Below are 25,208 nucleotides of genomic sequence, written 5' to 3'. Positions count from 1 at the left end.
CAGAGGAGAGGGACTTTGCGCCTAGGGATATCATGATAAGAGTCCCAGGAGACGGCCTGTGCGCCTAGGGGTATCCTGATAAGAGTCAGAGGAGAGGGACTTTGCGCCTAGGGGTATCATGATAAGAGTCCCAGGAGAGGGCCTGTGCGCCTAGGGATATCATGATAAGAGTCAGAGGAGAGGGACTGTGCGCCTAGGTGTATCCTGATAAGAGTCAGAGAAGAGGGACTGTGCGCCTAGGGGTATCATGATAAGAGTCCCAGGAGAGGGCCTGTGCGCCTAGGGATATCATGATAAGAGTCAGAGGAGAGGGACTGTGCGCCTAGGTGTATCCTGATAAGAGTCAGAGAAGAGGGACTGTGCGCCTAGGGGTATCCTGATAAGAGTCAGAGGAGAGGGACTGTGCGCCTAGGGGTATCATGATAAGAGTCCCAGGAGAGGGCCTGTGCGCCTAGGGATATCCTGATAAGAGTCAGAGGAGAGGGACTGTGCGCCTAGGTGTATCATGAAAACAGTCCCAGGAGAGGGACTGTGCGCCTAGGGACACCGGATGTAAGAGCCTCAGAAACCAGCATTCGAACATCCTAGAGAGCGTCACTATGCGCTTGTAAACCTTCAAGGCACGAGGATCCTGTGTTTGTGGTGGGGGAGGGAAACGGGGAGGAGCCGCTTTTGAGATTGACAGCTTATTGGGCTAGGTCTACGGGAACCCTGGCTGCCTCGCGGCAAGCTCAGAGCACTGGTAGCCCAAGATAGCTGCACCGGAACCCCCCAGCACCGTTCCAGTTCATTATTTGAATCACTATTGTCCAGCAAGGTTGTGGGAAGTGGGAGGACCATATCTCCCCACATCTGCTGCCCAAGACTGTCTCTCCATCTTTGCAGGCCATCTCTCCTTATGATCTTCCTATCTTTGCATCTAGAATGCCTTTTCTTACATTATGTGTCTTTATAGGACCCATCTGTCCCTTGGCTGTGTCACAACATTAGATATGTCTCTTCTTAGGATGTGTACATCCTCAGGGTCTGTCTGTACCTTGGGTAAGAGTCTTCATTGGACCCGTCTCTTCTTTGGACGTGTGCGTCTTTAGGGTCGGTCTCTTCTTAGGATGTGTACATCCTCAGGGTCTGTCTGTACCTTGGATATGTGTCTTCATTGGACCGTCTCTTCTTTGGACGTGTGCGTCTTTAGGGTCGGTCTCTTCTTAGGATGTGTACATCCTCAGGGTCTGTCTGTACCTTGGATAAGAGTCTTCATTGGACTCGTCTCTTCTTTGGACGTGTGCGTCTTTAGGGTCGGTCTCTTCTTAGGATGTGCACATCCTCAGGGTCTGTCTGTACCTTGGATAAAAGTCTTCATTTGACCCGTCTCTTCTTTGGACGTGTGCGTCTCAGGGTCTGTCTGTACCTTGGATATGTGTCTTCATTGGACCGTCTCTTTGGACGTGTGCGTCTCAGGGTCTGTCTGTACCTTGGATATGTGTCTTCATTGGACCGTCTCTTCTTTGGACGTGTGCGTCTTTAGGGTCGGTCTGTTATTTGGAAGTGTGTATCCTCAAGCTGTGTCTGTCTTTAAGATGTGGTTGTCATTGCTTTAATTGTGCTCGCAGCGTGTGATTCTCCTTAGTACATGCGTATCCTCGGATCTGCCTCTCCCAACTACATGCGTGACCCTGGGTTTCCACATGCCTTTTCTGTACATGTGTGACCCTGTGCCGTGACCCGCCTCTTTTTAGTACATATGTGTTCTTGGGCTGGCGCCTGCCTCTCTTCGTCGTGTGCCCCTGCTCCTCTCAGTACATGTGTGTCCCTGGCCCACGACCTGCCTCTTAGCACGTGTGTATCCCCAGGGCGGGGGCTCGCAGGAATGTCATCAGCTTATCTCTTTCTTCCGGGGGGATCCCACTCTCGCAGGGAGGGAGGTGGGATGGGAAGCCTTGGTTGAGTAATTTGGTAATTCAGGCAGGTCTCGGTAGGGCCCCCACCTGTTAGTATGTGTGTGTGTCATGGGAGCTGCCTGTTCTTGGTACCTGTTCGTCCCTGGGTGGAAATCTACCTGTCTTCGTACACGTGTGTTTCTGGGCTACGACCTGCCTCTTCATAGTACATATAGGCGTCTCGGTTGGAACGGCCTCTTTTCGTACATATGCATGTTTGGAATGAGACCTGTGTCTGTGCATATGACATGTTTGTCTCTGGGCAGAGATCTGCCATTTCTCAATACGTGTGTGTCCCTAGGATCTGTCCGTTCTTAAAGTGTATTTCCCGAACTTCTGTCTGTTTTAAGTACACGTCTTCCCCCGGGTTATGATCTGCCTCTTTTTACTACATGTCTCCCTAAGATCTGCCTGTTTTCATTCATGTATTTCCCTAACTTCGGCCCATGCATAATACGTGTGTTCCTATGATGTTCCTGTCATTAGGGGTTGCCTGTACTTGAAATCTGCTTTAACTGGAATCTGCCTCTCCTTGTGATTTAACTTGTGGTTTACCTTTCCTTACGGTGTTCCTCACCCAAAGATCTTCCCGTCCTTGCCATACCTTGTTATTAAGATCTGCCTGTTCCCAGGATTTGCCTGACCTTAGGATCTACTTTTCATTTGGATCTGTCTGCTTTTGGAATTTGTTCTTAAAATTTGTGTTTCCTTGGGGCTTATCTGGATTCAATTGCATTATGAATGGACTCTCACCGCTATACTCATGCCTAAGATTTCCTCCCACTGGTAGGAATACGTCCAATCCCTTCACCCTTCTACAAGTCGGAAGATTTCAGGCCCTTCCTCCTTCCTTCCACAAGTAGTAAAGTAAGACTTCATTCACCTTATCCTCCCACAAATAGTAAGACTTCAGTTTCTCCATCCTTCCACAAGTAGTAAAACTTCAGGTCCTCCTTCCTTCCACAAGTAGTAAGATTTCAGTCTCTCTATCCCTCTACAAGTAGTAAGACTTTAGGGCTTCCATCCCTCCACAAATAGTAATAATGTAGTCCTGCCACCCCCCAACAAGTAGTAAGATTTCAGTCTCTCATTCCTTCCACAAGTAGTAAAACTTCAGTCTCTCCATCCTTCTACAAAGTAGTAAGACGTCAGTCTTTCCATCCCCCACAAGTAGTAAGATTTTAGTCTTGCCATCTCCCCCAACAAGTAGTAAGACTTCAGTCCCTCCTTCCTTGCACAACCAGTAGAATTTTTGACCCCTCATCCCTCAACAAGTTGTAAGACTTCAGTCCCTCCATCTTTCCACAAATAGTAAGATTTCAGTATCTCCATCCATCCTCTACAAGTAGTGAGATTTCAATCTCCCTCCTTCTTTCCTCATTCTTTTTGTGAGTAGTAAGACTTCAGTCCCTCCTTCCATCCATAATAATGCTTTAGTCTCATCATGCTTCCACAAGCAGTAAGACTTCAGTCCCTCCACCCTTCTGCAAGTAGTCCGACTTCAGTGTTTCCATCCCCCACAAATGGAAGGACTTCAGGCTCGCCTTCTTTCCACAACCGTTTTCAGTCTCTCCATCCCTCTACTAGTAGTGAGATTTCAAATCCTCCATCCCTCTACAAGTATTAAGATTTCAGACTCTCCATCCTTCTACAAGTAGTAAGACTTCAGTCCCTCATTCCTTCCATGAGTAGTAAGACTTCAGTCCCCCCATTTGTCATCAGTAACATCTTGAGCACCCTGGGGAAGTGGATGTTGGTCACAGGCGTCTGTATGAACGGAGGCAGAGTGACCATGAAAGAACCACAATGTTTCCTTGATATGCCTGTGCCACTGTAAGTCATGTAGGGATGTGGAAGAGACAGTCGTATTTTAGGCAAGAAGGAGGTCTGCAAAGTATCAGATGAAGGCTCATGTTAGGACTACAGCTTCTGGAATGAGGAAGGTGTAGCATATTGTTGGAGAGAACAGGATTGTGAGAGGTGCACATTGGACTGAAACAAAAAGTCATGTTTTTGAGGTATATGAGATGTGGCGTCTCGCAAGCTTCTCCCTAGAAGAAGGCGACCTAAATTCTGAGAGATGTAGAGGACATCTAAAGCGGAGAGGCATGGCTGTGTGGTATATGAGATATGAATTCATGCATAAAAAAGACGATCTCGATTTTGGGAAATGCTGTGGCAGTCTAAACCTGGGAGTCATGGTATGTGAGATGTGGCATCTCCTCCGCAGGAGACGGTTGAGATTCTGACAGATGCAGAAGCAGTCTAAAACAGAGATCATGCTTGTGTGGTATATGAAATATTGCATCTTATTCTCACCAGAAGGAGACAGTCTAGATTCTGAGAGATGCAGTGGCAATGTAAAGCAGAGAGTCATATTTGTGTGGTATCTCAGATGTGGCTTCTTGCCTGGAGGAGACGATTCAGCCTTTGGATATTCAGCAGTGGTCTTAAGATTATCTACACTGAGTGATGCAGTGGCAGTCTAAAGCCTAGCGTCATAGTTGTGTTGGATACGAGATGTAACTTCTCATTTTCTCACTGGAGTAGCCGCCTGGAGCCATGTTTGTGTAGAATATGAGATGTGGTGTCTCCTGGAGAAAACAATCTAGATTCTGAGATATGTAGTAGATGTCTAAAGCCCTGAGCTATCATTCAGTGGTATATGTGATGTGACATTTTTTGCCAGGTGGAGTTGATCCAGACTTTGGGAGATTTCACTGCAGTCTAGGGACTAAAGTCATGATTGTGTGGTATATGAGATGTGACGTCTCGCCACATGGAGACGATCTAGACTTTGGAAGATTTAGATTCAGTCTAAAGACTAGAGTCGTGATTGTGTGGTATATGAGATGTAACCTCTTGCCTTGTGGATACGATCTAGACTTTGGGAGATTTAGATTCAGTCTAAAGACGAGAGTCATGATTGTGTGGTATATGAGATGTGACTTCTTGCCTTGTGGAGACGATCTAGACTTTGGGAGATTTAGCTGTAGTCTAAAGACAGGAGTCCTGGTTGAGTGGTATATAGGATGTGACTTCTCGCCAGCAGAAGACAAGCTAGACTTAATGAGATGCAATAGCAGCGTAAAGTAGAGGTCCTTGATTTCTAAAACGTGAGATACAGTCTCTCCCCTCGAGGAGGGGATCCATACATACTCTATTGGATGTGATATCCTATCTGGGATGAAGGGCCTGGGCTTTCTGAGGTGTGTTGTCCTGATTGGAGTGGAGGATCTGGCATGTGCGAGGTGAGTCTTGGGTAGAACACAGACTTGTGAAACGCCTTAATCTTGCTTCTGTTGTCCCACCCTGGACTGGTTCCTCCACTTTCCTTGGGCCTCAATTAAACAGCTGCAGCAGAGTAACTTTAAGGTCAGGTGCCTCGGTATGTGGGGCAGTGACGCGGCGGTGTCAATGCAGGCCGCCTTTAACTAAGAGGTGCCCTCACTCTTTAGCACAATTATATGTTAATATTTGACGCCCTTCAATATGAAGCAGCTAATGGCTGCCTCTATGACAGACGATAATAGTCACTAAGTGTTCCCGCCTTAGAAGTCGAGTGCCTGAGAAGCACATCCCCCCCTTCAAGGGCTCTCAGCCAAGAGACCTTGGAAGTGATAGGTGTGGCAACATTTGAAGTGTCTTCCTATAGGAGGTGTTCAAGTGCAGAGAACCACCAAGATAAGCCCAGGATGGGGTAATGTGCCAACTTAATTACATGTTGTGCCTGTAAAATGGATGTCGGTCGGGCCCTTGGGGAGATTGTAGGATCTCTCAGTGGGGTGGTGCCTTTGAAACACCAGGGCAAAGTCATTTCCATGCCAGGTAAACGTCTGACATGCGACTGGTTCTCCCCCAAGTACTACCCTGCCTTTTCAAGACGCTCCCCTATTTCCTACAGAGCCTAGTACGCTAGCAGTTTACAGGCGCTCTTCCACCACGGTCGCTAAAGGTGAGGATGTAAACATAAGGAGTTGACTCCATGCGCGCAGCACCTCGAGCCCTCCCACGCACTTCTCTCGCGGACTTTAACGCAATGATCCTAGGTGTGAGTGGCATGAGCCGCCGTTTCTTCTTGCCTTACGAGACGTCTTTCACTACACAAACCAGTAGTAAAGATGTCGCGGTGACGTAACCGATGGAGGTGGAAGATGGAGACATTCTGCACAGGGGGAAAGCAGACGTCTCGTTGCGCAACCGAGGGTTTTCCACATTAATCTCTGGAGAGAGTGCACGCGCATTTACAACCCCTGTGATGACGTAATACCCGAGCCTGTCTGGTATCACCAGGCCCTCTCAGGCACAAACAAACATCTCATCCTGTCTGGTATCCTTTGGCATTTGGTGATACACAAATTCCACCGAATTTACACATTTTTCTGAGAACCTTGCATGGGCCTGGGCCCTTGTTACTAGAATGTTTGTGTAATACATTCCTTAGAAGTTCCAAACTGTAATATCCTGACTCCTGGGCCTGCCTGCTAACACTTGACATGGGATGATGCTCAAATTCTACGGAATTTACTCCTTTGACATTCTACACATAGGCATTCTGGGGGATTACACAAGTGTGATAAACTAACGCCTGGGCATGTTGGTATCACCAGCTCTTCTCTTGTGCACATAGGCTTATAGGGGTTTCACACCCTGTGTCAACCTAACACATGAGCCTATCCGGTCTTGTACACATAGACTCGCCCTTATTCACCCCCTATTTCTCTCTCTAACACACACATCCTCTGGACGCTACACCTCAGTCACAGCCTAATTCCAGTGTGTGTGTGGACCCCAGAGTCTAGCTCAAACCACTGTCTAGGGGAACATACAGAACTCTGGGAGCTACAAATAAGATGCCTAGGGCCACAATAGCATTGACACCAAGGCAGTCTGGGAAACACACAGACTCTCTGTGGAACACATAGACCCTATATAGAGCACCGAGACCACACGAGGAGCATCCGTGTGTGTGAGATGTAAATTCTAAAATCCTAAACCCAATTTGTTTGCAGTCTTAATTCCATATCTTGCTTTATGAACAACTCAATTGGAATCGTTTATTGGTCTAAAGAAATATTAAAGTATAGGTCAGTCCTGGTGGGATTCTAACGTGAGAACTACAGGTTGCGCCCAGAGCTCTAAAGCAGGTGCATCAACCCACTGAGCTATCACACGGCATAATTCCAATCGTTCTACAAGGAACTCATTCCTGATATAAGGATGCCCTTTCATGCAGAGAACAGAGCTTATCTAGGAAATGTCAGTGAACAGAGACATGCCTCTGAGAAAAGCTGAGGGGGAGGCTCTGGCCTTGGGGTTGAGAGCCTTATCACAGCAAGGCTTCTCCATCACAAATAACTTTCCGTTTTTATTGGAGGACTAAGCCCCTTCCCTTCTCCACATTCTTATGCTGTGACCTGTTGCATTCTTCCAATATGTCGGTTAGACATCTCTGAAAGCTGGGAGCCTGCCAGTTCTAACTGTGTTGGACTTTCAGGTCACAGGTTCGAATCCCACAGAGCCGCCTCAGCCTTTCATCTCCCGGGTCCCTACGACCCCTACTGTCCAAGTGTGCTATTTACAACTATAAATGCCAATTAAACTTTCTGGTGTGAGCTGTCCATGCCTCATGTAGTAGGTTCATCATTAACGGTTGGATAGTAAGCATACCTTGCAAAATATGAGCCAGGCTACTAAAATTAAAGGCCAGCTACTAAGCAACCAACAGCGCTGAAAAGCCATACTAATAAAATTACAGCGCTATACAGATCTCTGTTATCATAACCTTTATGTTGAATCATATGAATCGTGAAACACGGGAGTGAATGTGTTTTATTACCGAATAAACACAGACAAGAACAAAACCACAGTTATTATTCTATCAGTTTACAGGAAAGCCGTCTGGTTGCTTATATCTTCTACTTTGAGAAACTAATACATTGGATCAACTCTGTCTCTCAAGCTAAATTCAACAAAAAATAATTCCTTTTCCTATACGCCAAAGAAACGTCACCACCTGTTCAACAAGCACTGGAAAACCCAACCAGCCTGGCCATAGCAAGCTGGTGCAGTGTTTTTTTTTATTGCAAGCATGTGGCACGTACATAAAAAATGCCAATTAAAAAAAATCATCACATATATTTAACGTAGAACAGTATAGTTGCATCCAGCAGCCATGTTTATTAATATCAGGTATAGAAGAACTTTTTAGTTTTAATGCACATCGCAGAAAAGTGAGATTTTTAGTGGCGCAAACAAAAACTTGTATTGTCTTTGAATTACTTTAAACTGAAGGCATAGCTTAAACACACAAGAGTGAATGAAGTAGTAAACTGTATTACAAATAGAAAGAAAACAAGCATTGGTAAGTGTTGTCTCATTAGAACCGGAAGTTAACTGCACTTATTTTAGGTAGATGTGAAATGGCAAAACACCATCACTCACAGTGCAAAAGAGCTAATAGCTAAAGTGGGCTAACTCATTGACCCAAGCTGAATGCTGTGGTGGGCAGATGCAAAATGTGAATGGCAGCTAAAGCCATACTTAGGCCACATCTAAAAATGGCTTTAAGATCTTTCAGATCTTGGTATTTCCTCTACAACAGCCCCCTTCGGTAAATATTAGTCTTCACCTTAGACCAAAACATATCAATGCATCTCAGGTCTCCAGACTTACTAACTTAGCTTCCTCCCAACTTGTCTTTCTAGGCAGTGCTTCAAAAAGAAATATAGAAGGGCAAGTACTTCACTATACCTGAGTACCTGTTTGGTACTTAGAAGTATTGTCTACTCTTTAATTCAAATAAATGCACTGCTGCACCTAACTGCTGGTGTGCTTTCTTTTAGATTAAGTAAGTGCAGGTACTTAGAACTTCTTTCAAGCTCTGGTTTTTTCACATGTAGATGGTTGCAAGGCATTGCTAGCTGTCCTGCAAGACATCGCCCAATGTACGGCACAACAGGAAAAAGATGCAGGGAGATTTAAAGTATCACCCCCAAATCTCAGGGATTTCCACGGCTTCCCCAAGGAAGCTAGAATCAACTACCCAATATCACGTGTCAACAGCAAAGCCCTTCACCTTGACTTTCTATTTATCTAAAAGATAAACTGCTCATCGCAGGAGAAGCGAGAGACATTAGCAACATAACAGCCATGCTCATTGAAATTTAGAAAAACAAAACATTTTGAAACTCTTGACCGATCCATCTCCTGTCAAAACTCAGGAACCTCTAATTCATTGGAGGTTCCTCCATAAGAGCGGAGGAGCGTTGCCCCCTACACTGCTGCAGAAAGAGTGAAAAATGAAATCGTAATAAAATGATTTTATTACCTTTTTTTGTACTCTCTGATAAACGGAGTGTGGGGGTGGGGCCAGTGCGCCACTGCTGCTGATTGGCAGCAATGAGGAGTGGCCATTTCAGTTTGAAGTGCGCATGTAGGTAGGCCAGCCTGACATGCGCAATTCAAAAGAGCAGACACAGGGCTCCACTGCCTTTTGGAGCGCGGAGGCAGCCTGCTGCAACCAATCCAGACGATTCACTCATGCTGCTTAACAGCATGAGAGCAGCATCTGGATGTGATAAGGTACTTGGTTGTAATACTGCTTAATAATAACATCCCATTGTTAAATCGGGGCCTCCAGAGGCTGAGTATTTCTGCAGCCCAAATAACCTTCAAAATACTGGATGTGATGAGAAACTGTGCACTGAGGACTGACTTCAGCTCTGACCGGATCATCTGAGACACTGCAGCGTCTTAGCACAGCTGTATTTTCTGACTACGCACTTCCCTTTGCACGTGCACATCCTCCACTGTGTCACGGGTTAGGCTGATGGTGCCCTACAGGACCACACAGCCCGGCTACAATGGTTTTGGGGATGGGTGATGTGGAGCTTTTCACCTTTGCTGATGGCAGGTAACTTTTCAAAGTAGCTTTTTACGGGAAATGATACAAGGCTCTGAGCCATCGGCTCATGATATGGGAAAGACTTGTCAAAAGGCCGCTGGTGCTCAAGGACTTTGGAGGAACACCCATGGACGTCATTTAGGGGTCACAGCTGTGACCATTGGCTTGCCCCCTTGCTGCTCCTGGCATTGTATTTGCGACCCTTGGCCTCAGAGGTCGCAAAATCAGGGCCAAGAACCCAGGGGCAGCTCGTCTTTATCGTTGTTGGTTGCGGCTCCAATTTCCTTGTTTTCAGTCATTTTTGTATTACACTAATAGTGAATAATATCAAATTATTCACTATTAGTGTAATAAAAATGGAGTAAAAGTAGCTGGTATATGACCATACCTGGCAGCTGAGGTAAATAAATATTGCTTTTTACGTGTATTTTGTGTGCGTGCTTGCCAGTGAGAGTGTGTGTATGTGTAAGCCTGTGTGTGGGGGTGAAAGTAAAGGTCAAAAGGCATATGATGTCACTTCCGCTACCCCTGGCATTTCGGTGAATTGACGTCCATGGCAACACCCCTCCCCTTTTGTTGTCTCTTTATTTAAGCATTTATGTAAATTACAAAACAAAAAAACAAACAAATCTTGTTGACAGCTTTCTGCTGACGCTTGCTCGTAGTGAAAGTCAGGCACTATCACAATCCCCACTGCACTTGTGCGCATGTCATAGTATGTGGCTAACCCTGGGAAGCAGCGCTGACTGGACTATCCGATGCTTTGTGCCCCACTACCATGTGCAATCACCATCCACCACTGTTCTTAATAAAGTGTCTCCAACTCAAGTCAAACCTGTTCTCTTTCCGTTAAGACTTCACAACCCCCTATTTAGGATTTACCTTAAAAACTAGTTATCACCCCTAATTGATATAACTAAATTCTTTCAAAATGTTTTTTGTAGTTTTGGTTTGATTTAAAAGGCTCTTCTGCCACTCTGGCTAGAATCCTGCTATACAAATATCTTTGATAATTAAAATAATTTCAATTAGTAATAATATATGAGAGTACGAGAAGCGTTCATAGTTTCCCATGCTGCCTTAGTGAGGCAAACTCAAATGTTGCTCCCTAGCCTTGACCTGTCTGTTCCTCTCCATCCTGCACTATATTGAAAATAGGTGCATCAGAAGTACAATCATGAGAAACAACATGTCATTCTTTCTGTGCTATCCAGATTTCATAAATTGGAACGGAACAATAAAGTGATGTTGAATGATTGAGTATCCTGTAAACAAAATGAACTATCTTCAGGTTCTGAATTTATTTTAACATAGGCGTTATCAGGTGTTGTAGTCATATTGCCCAGGAATTATACGGTTATCGAGAATCAGCATTTTCTGTATAATTATTGATATGTTGCAACCGCCACTTAATTTTCAACGTTTTGCAAAATCTGCTGCTGTAAAAAAAATTATATAAAAGGGAATACAAATACTGCTTATTTTGCTTTATTAATACGGTGGAGAGCCTGACACTTTGTTAAGTTAGTTAGTTCCCTTTCACGTGTCGATTGATGTATTAGGGTGTTAGAACGTTGTGGGAAGTGTTTGTGTTTTCATCAGGAAAGGAACACTCTACACGATAAAAATATCCCAGTCAAGATTTTAAAAATGATTCATTCTGTGTGAATAAAATGTTTTGTTTCAAGGTTGCTGTTGATTCTTGTTCACATTACTGTGTTCTCAAAGCAGCAGGTATTCCACGAGAACATTTAGAATTTGTTGGAAATGGCTCTAACTGCAAGGTTTCTCCTGTCTTTTTGGCTTCTAACCTCCTATTTTTGACTGGGTGCTGCATTTCGTTTTTGCTGGCTTTAGGACTCAGGCCACTTTACTACTGTTGACCAGTGCTGAAGTGTGATTGCTCCAAGTCTAAATTGGTGAGTGGTTTATCCATGATTAGCATATTTGATTTACTAGTAAGTCCCTAGTACAGTGCACCAGGTGCGCCCAGGGCCAATAAATCAAATGCTACTAATGGGACTGCAGCACTGAGTAGTCCTGTAAACATGTCCTAGAGCTTCCACTGCAGTGTCTGTGTGGGCAGTTTTAAACTGCCATATCGACCTGGCAATTGCACCCACTTGCCAGGCCCAAACCTTCCCCTTTACTACATGTAAGTCACCCCTAAGGTAGGCCCAAGGCAGCCTCGGGGGCAGGGTGCAGTATATTAAAAAAGTAGGACATGTACTGGTGTGTTTTACATGTCCTGATATTGAAATACTGCTAAATTCGTTTTTCACTATTGCAAGACCTGTCTCTACCATAGAATAATGGGGATAGCCTTGAAAAACCTTTTAAGTGTAATTTCCCCATATAGATATGGAGTTTGGGGTCTCGGAACTCACAATTTATAAATACATCTTTTGGTGAAGTTGGTTTTTGAATTCTAGGTTCAGTCACGACTCACTGTGACAAGGGGCGAGTGCGGTGTGAGCGTTGGAGGGGTGGTGGGGAGTGGAGGTACATTTAATAAATACAAAAAAAATAAAAAACTTACCTGATCCGAAAGACCCGCACCACGCCGCACCACGCCGCTCCCCTTTCCATAGTCGCTGCAGGAACGGGCTCCCAGCCTGCCCTGCGGCCAATCCCGACGCTGCTCAGAGCAGCGTCAGGATTGGCTGGGAGCACCCAGCCAGGGCTTTCCTAGGCAGACTAGGAGCAACTGTGTTTCTGGGCTGGAGAGAGCATACTGCGCATGTGTGGCCGGCCAAACACACATGCGCTCTGAGGGGGAGTGCTGAGCAATCCCCCCCACTGCTCTTCACCCCCGTGGCCCGCCCCTTTACAAGGAAACAATAACAAACACTGTTTATTATAGTTTCCTTGTAAAGGTTTTGCAGCTGCCGCTGTTGGCGGGGGTGCAACGCTCCTCCACCCTAATGGAGAAGCCGCCCCTGTGTAAGTTTGAAAATGCCACCTTTAGAAAGTGGGCATTTCCTTGCTTAACCATTCTGTTCCTCTGCCTGTCTGTGGAATACATGTCTGAGTCAGGAAGACAGTTGACTGTTTGTGAAGTCACTCTAGACAGTCACACAAAGGGAGCTGGGGTGTGCCCTGCATTTCCTTATGGGTCTTCTTGGGCTAGAGTGGTAGGAGGAGCTGACACCTGCACCTGAAAAGGGCAGTGCCTGTCCTCACACAAATCAGTCTCTAAACCCCTGGAGTGTTTCAGGTGTCAGGGCAGGGAAAGGCAGGGTCTTGTGCAGTACAAAGACTTCTCTTTGAAGTTTGCCTACTTTGAAGTTTGCCTACTTCAAAGAGAGAAATGAGTATGAGTACTGGACCTCTGACACCACATAGTTAGAGTCCCTCTGGACTGAGGACATTTTGCCAGGAAGAAGAACTGGATGCTGTAGGAGGGATTGCCAATCTGCCTGTTGCTTTGCTATGCTGGCCTGCTGCTTTCTGCTTCTGTCCTGCGAGTGAAAGGACTGGACTTGGTTTTCTACATTCTGCTTCCAAGGGTTCTCCAGGTGCGTGGACTGAGCTTGCCTCCTGTTAAGAAGTCTCAGGGACATCAAAGAATTCACCTTCCAGCACCTGGGTTCCCTTGCTGAGAGTCCTGAGTTGCCAAGTGGTGCCCGATCCAGTTCCTGGCCCTTGGGGGTTAGTTCTGGTCTGTCAAGGAAGGAACAAGTACATCAACTCCAGAGTAACTTTGGAACCAGCGCCCCTGTCCGACTCCACGCCGCTGCCTGCACCAGATCCATGGTCCCTCCTGAGTGCAATGACTTCGACTGTCGCAGCTGCAGTGCCTTCAAAGTCTCGCCACAGCGCAAGTCCATTATGCTGTGTCACCGACGTCTGTGGCACCCAACATCTGTGGCCTTGTGGGCTGATCACAACACACAGCGAAGTCGACTTCTTGCGTCTTGACCTGCAGGATTCATCGACCCGCCTTGTCATAAGAAACCGAAGTCTCCCAACCAATGCTGCATCACCTCCCCTGCAACCATAGGGAAAAGACGCCTCACCTCCACTGCCCATCAGTAAGGAACTGATGCCTCATCTCCCGTGGAGCAGTATGCAACCAATGCCTCACCTCCCCAACTCCATGCAAGGCTTTGTTTCCTTTTGGAACCCTTCCTGGCTTTCCCTGTGAAGTGCCCACTCCTGGGCACCCCCAAGGTGAAGCCAGGCATCCCTAGCGCTGTTGGGGCCGTTGTGGAGATTAAGCAAGCTATTGCCCAGAGTTACAGAGTGGGACCCCATGATTAGATTGGCACCGACGCGAGAGTTATCAGGTCTGAGGAAATTGAGCCCAAGACCCGCCGAGGCGGGAATTGAACCCTGGCCCCAGGCAAAACCTCTGCATCAGGGTCTGCAGCTCTAACCATTGAGCCACACTTCTCCACTCTCCCTTGCAAGTGGTGTCAGACTGTTGGAAACAACTCCATCAAGAAGCCGTGATAGCCCCATTTGGAGCTATTGTGTTTCTAAGTGCTTCACTAAGATTTAATGTTTGAAAATGTGTGTCTTTGCCTGTGTAAGTTGGATTTTTGCCAATTTTGTCTTGTTTTACTCAGATAAGTATTGGCTATTTTTATAAACTGGTGTGTAGTACTTTGTGCTGTTCTCCCTGTGTTATTGTCTGTGTATGTGTGTGTTTTTTTATAAATATTTTACACATTACATCTGAGATAAGCCTGACTGCTTGAGCTGAGCTACCAAGGGCGTGAGCAGGGGTTATCTTACGTGTGTGACTCCCTTGCCCTGTCTAGAGTGAGAGTCCCTACTTGGGCGGGGTACACATCACTGCTAACTACAGACCCCATTTCTAACAGAACTTAAAAGAGGCCCCAATATTTTGCATTCCTTTTTATGGTCTGTTGTTTTGAATTTTAAAGTGCTATCTAGTGAGACACTAGTTCTTATAGAAAATATGTCATTCAACAACATTAGTTATGCAAACACACAAGAAACCATGCTCACAGCTCTGAGATTTTAGGAAATAGCTCATATGCATAAAACAAAAAGGCACACATTTTGATACAAGCAGTGGGTGCATCTGGGGTTTTGTGCTATTTCATTTTACTCTAAAAGCTAGTGGAGTGAGTTAAGAACAAACAATGAACACACACACAGGGATCTGTGTATAATGTACTGGTAACTGGTTTGAAAAGTCATATCTTAGGGTAAATGGGTCAGTGTACCTGCTGCAGAGCACTGCATATAAACTGTAGCTCTTAAGTTCATTCCTAGTAATTTATGAGCATGCTGTAAACAGGTACCTTGCAAGGCCTATAATTCAATCCTTGTAGTTTTCCCCATAAATTTTGTTTTTCTGAGGTGCAGAACGAGAATGGTGCCAGTAAAATGAATCTATTATTATAATGGTGCCCAATGTCCAGGTTTGATCTCAGCGCTGTTTTGAGCATAACTTCAAGCAGGAGCAACTACCTCATTTGAGGGGTTAGACCCTGGGCAACCTACCTTTACCACATGGATAAGCAGCAGTTTTCATTAAATGTATCAAAGAACCTTCACTACACAGAATGGACGTTTCAGCATCAATGCACTTTAATTGGAACATTTGTTTTTGGCTGTGTAAGAATATTTGAAGCATGTAAGAAATTTGTGATTAATCCACCACCTGCTTCCTGTGTTTACTCACTTTCTTGAATGGTACACGAGAGCAACCTCCCTTTAGAAGTGCTTAAGCACCATTATGCCAAAAGAAAACAAGCATTGTCAAAGCCATTGCCAATTGTTTTAGCCAAGCTGCCCAGCATCCAGGGCTTTGTGCAGCCTTGCTAATAAACAGTACAAAAACACTATATGGCCGATTGTGTCATTTTGTAGGTGCACACAACAAGCATCAGTATGCTTACAAAATAATTTGAGCATGTTCTTCTTTTTTGTTTACTGATCCGAGTTGGAGCGCTTAAAAAAAAAAGGTTATCCAGGCGTATGGTGGGAAAAAAATGCAAGTGTGGGAAGCAACATGGAGTTGTGGAGGAGTGGAAGCTACAAGAGGGTGCTGGGAAACAATAGGTAGGGTGTGAGTATGCAACACAGGGTTGTGCAGGGGAAGAAACAAGTGGGTCGCAAATGGGGTTTTCCACTCGAAGAGCGCTGGAAGGTCAATGTAAGGGCTGAAAGTGAACGAAAGAGAGAGAGAGAGCCCAATGTGGAGTTGAAGGGCAGTGTGGAGTGGCTCAGTTCGAAAATGTATAAAAGTAAAAGTGTATGTAAGAGGGCCTCAAAGGACAAAGTTGTGAAAAATGACTTTTTAAAAATGTTATGAAAAGAAATGTGCTGAGAGAAGCAGGAAAACACAGAATGTGGGATACATATGCGCACTTATGTAGTGCCTTTACGAAAATGAAAAAAGTTCCCTCAAAGAATACCCTTGTGGCAAGGATCAAAGGAGCCCATCAGATGCACACTTTCTCCTTCATCGCAGCCTAAGCCTGGAAAAGCCTCCCATCCCACCTGAGAACATCTTCTTCCCTCCAGGACTTCAGGAAGGGCCTGAAGACCTGGCTATCCAATAAGAGAACAGCAGCAGACTAGCGCCAGGATACCCTCACGGACGATAAGTGTGCTATACAAATCCGCTGATTGATTGATTGATTTAGAGAGATAATAGGCATTCTTCACAGGAGGTGCGAGGAATAGGTGGATGGGCTAATGCAAATAAAACCATTTAATAGAAAGCAAGGAAATATAAGTGACAAAACAAAAGCCAGTGGAAAGTAATGAGTAAAGTTGCTTTCCAAGTCAGCTATCTCCATATCCTAAATAACTCTTTCGCAACCAGACAGCTGCGCTGTGTGGCAGGCTTCGGCTTAAAAGGATTTCTTTGTTTCTGTGCAAGACACCATGGTTAATTGTTGCTGAATAATATTTGAAATATGATATACTCATGGTCACATTTTTCTTTCTTGAGAAACGTCGGTATTTTGTAGGCACTGGGATTACATCTGTATACATATGTGGGACCTATTTTCAATATATCACAGGGTGTGAAATTGTAGAGTTGTAGGAACAAAAAGCATAATATGCTACAACATTTGCCTTTTCTTGCCACATATTTCAGTCACCTGTGCCACTCTTTCAGTGAGGCTTGCTTGTGGCTCGTCAACCTACACCAGGGTTTCCTGCCCTCGTGCCCTGTATATTAAAATCGGTTTTATGACACATGGACACATGGGCCTCACCACCTTCAAATCCATATAAACAGGAGTGTCATTGTCTATGTGGACATGGGTGACATTGTCCATCTTTCCTCATGAATGAATGTCGCCTTTTCCTAACTTTTATGGTGAGATTGCCCACCTTTTCAAGTGGCGTACATTGGCACTGTCTGGATGTCTAGGTGAATCAATGCTACCATTGCCCATCTTGTACCATTGCTCACTTTCCCACGTGGATATAATGTAATTGCCCACCTTTACACATGGATGTATGGTGTAGTTGCCCATTCTTACACCTAAATATATGGTGCAGTTGACTTTGCATATGGTTTAACGGAGTCATTGCCCACCTATTCATTTGGTTGTTTAGAGCTATTGCTCTCCTTGTGATATGGACTTATGGGGCCTTTACCCACCTTTTCCTGTGGTGTACAGTGCCATTACCCAAATGTTCATATAAATATATGGTGCCATTGCCCACGTTCCTCAGTGGATTTACAGTGCCATTGCTCGACTTTCCGCATGGATTTATGGTGCCATTGCCAACCTTTTTATGTGGCGGTGCAATTGCCCACCTTTCCACTTGGATGTAATCCTCAGCATTCACAGTTCTGCAGCTCACAATCTTGGTAGCCATCTTCCTTACACTAATTTCCTGTGCCTAACACTCTTTAATATCGCACAGTTTTTTGCTGGCATGCTTATGTGACATTTGTCCTCACCCACCCATCACTGCTAACTCTTCTTGTTTCATTGCAGGATATTGCGTCACATGATGGGCAGAAGGAGAACATGGACCAGAAGTTCTTGAGCATCTTTAGGAAAGGAAAAAAAAAGACTGTGGTGAGGAACATGGGCCAGATGGTGTACTACTCCAAAGTGAAGTTTAAATTCCAGCACTGCCAGGTAAGCAGGGTGGAGGTACCATGCGCAGGGTGGAGGCTCCTGAGACTTGGCGGGGGAAGTGGGACCCTGTAGGAAAGGCCTGTGGGACTCTGGGAAAGACACACCATAGTGTGGTAACATCTTAGTACAGAACAGGAAAACCCCAAAAGAAAGGGGTGGGTAGGACATCCCTTGGCAAAAGGCAAGATGAGGGCCCGCTGTATATGGTAGGGTGGGGAGATGCCAAAGGAAAGGACTTGGTAAATGTGTCAGTACAGGGTTGAGCAATCTGGAAAAGGGCAGCAAATGTGTACCATGAACAATGGCAGAATAAGGTGCCCTGGGAAGAACCTGTGGGGTGCACCTAGCACATGGCAGGTTGTGGGCACCCCAGAGTGGCCGTGATGCAGATACGAAATAAATAGGTCATGTGGGGGCGCCTAAGGATATGGCAGAGTAAGCCAAGATGGGAAAGGGCAGGGCAAGCATGCACCAAGTGAAAGGGCAGGGAAGGGCTACTGGGCCAGAGCGGGGTGGGGGACATACGGGGATAGCAAATGGCAGAGGGCATTTTGAAAAAGAGCAAAATAAAAATCAGCCTCAGAAATGAAAAATTAGAATTTCTTTAAAAAGGGAAGTTGGGCCCACTAAGAAGGGTTCAGACACCAATAGAATTGGCTAGAGAGGGGGCTCACTAGGAAAGGGAAGGGTCAGAAGAAACCCTGTGGGCGGGCAGAGTGGAGTGCTCCCTGGAAATATGGCTAGTAGGTGGAGTCCCTGGAAAAGTGCTGGGTTAGAGGTGTGCCCAGCAAACCTCTAACCTAGTGAGGGGCACCGTTGGAAAGAACTCCGTGGGTGACTTCTAAAAAAGGGCAGGGAAAACAGGAGGGTAGCGATAAGTGCTTCCTAATGGCTGAAATATATTTGTTCATATTGGGGCCTCATTTCAGTCCACCCCCGCACCTTTACTTCTAGGCTGAGTACGTTTGGCGAGACTTTTCTGCTATGAATGTTGTGTGTGTGCTACTATAAAATAGTATAGAATACTATAGAATAGGAAGACCGTATAGATTTTAGAAACTCTTGGGCATATTTACAATATTTTGGTGCAGGGCAGTGCTGCAAGGCTTCTTGCGCTGCTCTGCATCAAAAGAAAAGGGCAGGAATGCGCTGCATCTATAGGATGTGGCACGTTCCTGTCCTCTTCTACTTCTGTGGTGCACAATTGGCTGCTATGAGCCAACGCAGGCACTCTTGCTCCAGGATACAATGGAGTCTGCGTTGTAGGAATGATTGTTTTTGTGCAGGAAGGGACACCCTCCTGCACAAGAAAATTGAGGCGTTTTCCTCCTTCTATGTGTGCTGCAGAATCCAGCATACATAGAAAGAGGAAAAAACAAGGAAAAATAAAGTTCTTTCTCCTTGTCACGCCTCCCCTGGGGTCTCCCAGACTTTTGACTTATTCCCAGGTTTACAAATCCATGTAAATCTGGGAAATCCATGGGTGTTGGATGGGAAAACCCATCGTAACACACATGGAATCTTCTTTGACGCAGAGTAAGGCAACACACAGCTTGCTTACTCCATATCTGCAAGGCCAGGAAAAGCCACGCAAAGTGGTTTTACATCGCCTTGTAGATATGGGCTTGCAGCCTGCGCTGCATCAAAAGAAATGACCACTGGCAGCTCAAGTTGCTTGTCAATATGCCTTTCTGTCCATTAATCACATGGTGACCTTCCAATTCTCCACAGAATGCCCCATGTTATAAGCTTTATTGGATATTCACTTGGGTTTTAGATTTTTTCTAATTTGTGCCACATCTGATTCTTCTTCCTGGATAACGCCTCTGCTCAATAAAGGATGTGCTCAATTTAGCACAACCTTCCCCAAACAACATCATTTTATTTTTATAGTGCAAGTACATAATTATCAAAGGGGAACCTGTGGTCTTCCCAACAGGTGCAGGGGTTGGTTAAAAGCTTCAGATTGGTAAAATATATATCTATTTTATATCAGAAAAGCATCAGTATTCTGATACAAACGGAACAGAGCTTTGTTCATTAGTTTTTAGGTATTCGTTTTTCAAGTATGTCAGACAGATTTATTGCTACCAATATGCATAGAGTGGGCTTTGGATCCACCCCTTTCAGCAGCTGGCTTTCTTCGACCAACCTCTATCAGCCATTGGCTTGAGACTTTGTCAATCATGTCTTGGTTCAGCCCAATAGAATATTCATCTCTCCGCTAATGCTGTTGGACTTTTGACTGCTTCCTTCCTCCCCCACTGTAGTGCTTGCATTAAACTGTGCGATGGACTGTTTTGCAAATATTGCCCCCTCTGTCCTCTCTTACAGGCTGTCTTCCATGAGTCATTTTCTAACATGTTAATGCTCCATGCATCAGCACAATAATCCCAGACCTAATGGCTTTGCTAATGCTCGTTTTTTCTATTTATCAATTGCATGGCCAGCACTGTATTATAACAGATCCCAATGAAAACCCATATGACAAAGTAAACTCTGGTGGTTTGCGTTAAGTTTTGTTTTAAGATGAACAGGACAATTTTTGCATGTCTAGGCAAATTTCCCACATTCTGGTAAGCTTCCAAAATGTTAGTCTGCCTCCCAATTTGATATATTGATGTTGTTTTCCGTGGGTGGTGTTTTGACTGTGATGCAAAGTAGTCAGCATAATGTAATACAAGTTTCCCTTTTTAAAAATAAAAAATAAAAAATTAATGGAGGATGGAACACTTAACTCGAAATGTATGTTTTCTACTTCCATATCCAAAGTCTTGGTTTTATTTACTATATCGCTCAAAATGTAGATGAGCACACTAATGAACGTTAACGATTCTTATCTTGGCAAGTTTATTGTGGCGCAAAAACCTGGTATGTCTGCCCCCTTGAGTCAACGTGATCTGAAAGGGTTTTTTTATTTGCAATTTTTAATTGGACCCACATCTACTTAAAGTTTCCATAAAAAGTTTAATTGCCTACTCCACCCTAAAAAAATACAAAACCACAAAAGTTGGCTCAGTGACCTAGAAGACCTCCTGAAAGGCATGTTCAGGGCTGCCTTTTGGGTTTTTGGGAGCAGGCCTAACCGGCTTGGGCGGCAGCGTTTGCTGACACATGCTGAAATGTTTTGTAATTTGCAACCATTGCAGGACGTGAATGACTGCTACCTGGAGCTCTTCCAAGCTCACCTGTATTTCCAGTCTCGCAGCCCGAAAGGCCTCACCTACCAGGTAAGCAATCGCAGTTCTAGGGGCGCAGCGCAGATATGGAGTTATGCATGGATAAGAAGGCTTTGTCTGGGCGATTCATTCCACAGTTCCGGAGTGATATCTACTCACACTGACCACATACATAAATAAATTCATGGAGCTCAGGCCACAAACAAATTTGTCTCTTGGTATTTCAACGGTTGTACGTCGCAATATCGACAACAAAGTATTGTGCTACAAAAATATTGTAGGAAGAGATCCACAACAAAAGTACCGTGACCTATGTATACAGAGGAAATTAATTTTACATTTACCAGTCTTAACTCCACATAAGGTACATGCATGTAGATTTGACAATATCCTTGCACATTTTTTAGGAGTCGATATTCTGTCAGTATACTGATTAAACAATGGGTGTTATTAGGAATCCAGTCAATTGTACACAATGCATCAGACTTAAAGAGATGAAAGGCTGAGTCCCAGGAGTTGGAATTAGGCCAGGTCCTGGTCAGAGACAAATCAGGACACCGGCCTACCTTACAGGCAGTGCTTTAAATGGAGATGAGTACCTATTTGCTCTTGAGAAATAATGCTACTCGCCCAATAAATGTATTGCAGCAGTGCTGAGAAGTGCAGGTACGCTCACTTCCAAATGAAAGAAGTGCAGGTACTCAGTACCGGACAGTACCTGCCCATTTAAAGCACTCTACAGGCCAGCCTACTGCGGCGCTGCACTTGGCGCTTGGTGACAGCAAACAGCACAGCCGTTGATCTATATGCTTATAGGAATAAAGGAAGGAGCATGCAAAAGGTAAAATGATAATAACCCTTGGGGAGCAGAGTGGAAATCTGGGGAAGGAAGACCTTTCGCATGAGCCCCCTTGGTTTGAAATGAATTCGCTCCCTGAGAGGCGGCCTGCAGTCACCAGACCGGTCCATCCAGTGCTCACAGCGAACATTCCGGTCCGGCCACGCTCCTCCGGGCCAAGGGACCCTGCGAACATATACAAACACTGCCCGCACTCGTCAAGACCGGCAAAGAGTTACAGCAAAAACATCACCTCAGCAAAGACTCGCACTGAAAACATACGTATGAGGAAAGAATCGAAAAAGAAAATAACTGGAATAAAAAGGAGAAACAAGCACCTTAGCGTAGAGAAGGGAAAATGTTAAGTCCTCAGAATATTCCAGATTTTAGCAAGAACTACCAGAGGAGGCGCTAGGGCAGAAGCTCCTTTGCAACATTCAGTCAAAAAACACGCTGCAAACCAGATTGTCACTCATTGTTGGCCCACTATAGACTGCACACATATACATTGTATTTTATTGTATTAACATGTACATAGCGCATACTATCCCTATGCGTGGCACTGAAGCGCTTGCCTGTACTGGTAGCACGTTACACTGTGAATGTGTAACATAGCAGGGTGCGAACAGAAATAAATAGCGCAGGTCCATAGCTAATATAAAAATATTGGTTTTATGGGAGGTTTTAATAGCTACACTGCGATGGATCGAGCTCCCATGTAAAAGGCCAAGCCTACACAGTCTTGTGATTATCAAACTTAACTGAGCTTCGTTGTGGCATGTCCGAACACGACACACGAAACATAGGGACCCAAAACGAGACCATTACTTAGCTGGTTAGATACCCCTGGGGGGTTTATCGCCTGTTGCGGAGACCTACTTCCGACCTACAGTGCTGACTAGCGTGCCGGCCAACTCCGTCTTTTATCCTTCACGGGTCGGTAAGACGAATGCTTTTGAAAATGGTTACTAGTAACTGCTTTAGAAGTGGCAAGAGACCACTCAGCCTGGTGTAAACGGTCGCTGAGATTATTATTCGATGTATGTGAGAAGAGTCAACAACTTTGGGGGGGGACAAGAGTGCAGCGGAAGATGTGATTCTTGCTGCAGCTGTTGGCGGAGTCATCACTGGAGCGAGGGGGCTCTAAGATCCGCTTTCTCCGGGTTCAGGCCTTGACATGCTGCTGATGTGCGAGTTTTGCTGGGTGGATGTGATTTCACTTTCCATGCAGATGTCTCAGGCGCCAGGAGTCTCGCCTTCCTTTTTCACCACTTACGGTCCCATATACTGCAGGGGGCTTCCCCTGGCTGAAACCCATTTCCTTTGATTAATACAGTCACGGCCATGTCAGCTCTTGCCCCCTGCTGACCTCTTCTCATTTAAATTGAATTATCTTTATTGTGACAGTAACTGGCCTGGTTCCTGCAAACCGACACCTAGACACCAATCTCACCCAGACTCATTTCCCACATCCAATCCACTCTTAAATAAAATAAATGACACTTAAAGTGTGGACTAGGGCCTTGAAATACACAAAAAGAGAATTATCGCTGACTCATCACATCTTAGAGCAAGGTGTGATAAGGAAAAACTTACAGCTTACAAGCCAAACACCTGCCTTCCCAAAAAATGAACAAAGATGGCATTAAAATTAGGGTTTCTTGGTTTCCACTTAATATAAATAAAGACACAGAAGAAGAGATGAACAATTTGTTATTGACTCTTTGTATTTAGTTGAAAACAATGAAAAAAGACCGAGATATTTTTTCCTGGCTCATTAATGTCATTTCAGGAAAACCATGGAGAATGTGAACTGCTACCTCGCAAAAGATTTTTTTTGTAAATACGGCGAAATATTTCATTCCAACATATTGTTTAAAAGGTCAGTAGATTTTAGAGAACATTCTGAAGGATTCGTGCAGTAATGCAGCACCTTAATGTCGTCTGAAGGTAGCATGTGAATATACAGGCAACAAAAACCTCTTTTTCACAAATACAGTTTCCTAAACATAAATTACCCCCCTCGTAAAATGTGCGACGCAAGTTTGGATGGATTTAGAAACTAAATACAGGTCTACATTTATGTAGAAGGCCATTTATGTAAGCTCAAGATTTTGATAGTGTACCCTATCTTACCGAGTCTATATTTTTGCAATCTGTGTTATCAGTTACCAGCCTCCTGAACTCAGGAACATTTTTCATGTGTTGCAGCAAAGTCAACCAGCCTGCGGTAAAAAAAAAAAAGAAAAAAAAGACGAGAAGTCACAACAAACCGGATTGACGTAGTCTGTATAGAGAACGTGTGCCTTATTGGCAAAACACCAATCGTAAATCGAGTGCCACTGCCAGGTGAAATAATACCAATTTAAAAACAAGCATTTGCAATGCAATGGCTCGAGTTAGAGCTATTAGCATTCTAAACTGCTAAACGGATTTTTCTTGCCACATAGATTGAAAATTTTAAGTAAAACAGTTTCACATAACTAACTGGACTTTTCTTGCCATATAAACTGAAAAGTAAAAGTATCACATAAGCGAGCCGATGGCTGCCATCAGCGCAAAGCAGACACTCAAAGGGAAATAAAAATTCGCTCGCAGTGAAACATATTGGCAAAAGTGCAATTATCCATGTAACCAGCAAAAGTGCAATTATCTATGTAACCGACAAAACTGCAATTACCTATGTAACAGGATCAATGTCATGGAAAGCGCTGGACTACTGCCCAGCGAGATCGCGCTGCAAAATAAAGAGAAAAAGTAGTCCAGAAACCAGACGGAGAATATCGAGCCTCGTATGTTATCAGTAGTTGGTCGGTGCGCGCGAGGAGGGCTAAACACCGGAAAAGGCATGACGTATGCACGCCTTTCACTAATGAAAGCAAGCGGATTTTAAAAGGCAAGCCCACGAACCAATGAAAGTGACTGACGTGTCATGGGCGTGGTTAGAAGCCCAAAGAGAGATTACAGCAGGGGACGTGGTGCTTTGCGCTCGCCCCTAACGAGCAGTAGATGTAATGCCCACCACAATCTCTGAGCCGGTGAATATCTGACCAAACCCTGTTCCAGGTGCTAAAATACCTTTATAGTTGTTCATGCCACATGCCAATGTGCTAGCATCATGAAGAAGGGGGCATATAGTACATATATGGGTGCTGATAAAACAGTGCAGATGTGTTTCCTACACAGGCTATGTAGTGCTGTCAGTGAAAGGATCCGGCGCAATATTCCTGGGCCTGGGAAGGGAATGTGAGAGGACTG

General features: G+C 44.8%; 1 protein-coding gene across 1 annotated transcript in view; it reads left to right on the top strand.

The window, feature by feature from the left end:
* PLEKHN1 (pleckstrin homology domain containing N1) overlaps positions 1-25,208 on the top strand; it is a 74,911-nt gene that overhangs the window by 4,887 nt on the left and 44,816 nt on the right. The window contains exons 3-4 of the mRNA XM_069241119.1: positions 17,787-17,933; positions 21,083-21,163. Coding sequence (XP_069097220.1) covers positions 17,787-17,933; positions 21,083-21,163 — 228 coding nt within the window. The remainder of the gene's footprint in view (positions 1-17,786; positions 17,934-21,082; positions 21,164-25,208) is intronic.

Source organism: Pleurodeles waltl, chromosome 6 (assembly GCF_031143425.1).
Source record: "Pleurodeles waltl isolate 20211129_DDA chromosome 6, aPleWal1.hap1.20221129, whole genome shotgun sequence".
Classification (NCBI taxonomy): Eukaryota; Metazoa; Chordata; class Amphibia; order Caudata; family Salamandridae; genus Pleurodeles; species Pleurodeles waltl.
Note: the sequence above shows the minus strand (reverse complement) of the source record. Positions and strands in the feature narration are given on the sequence as shown.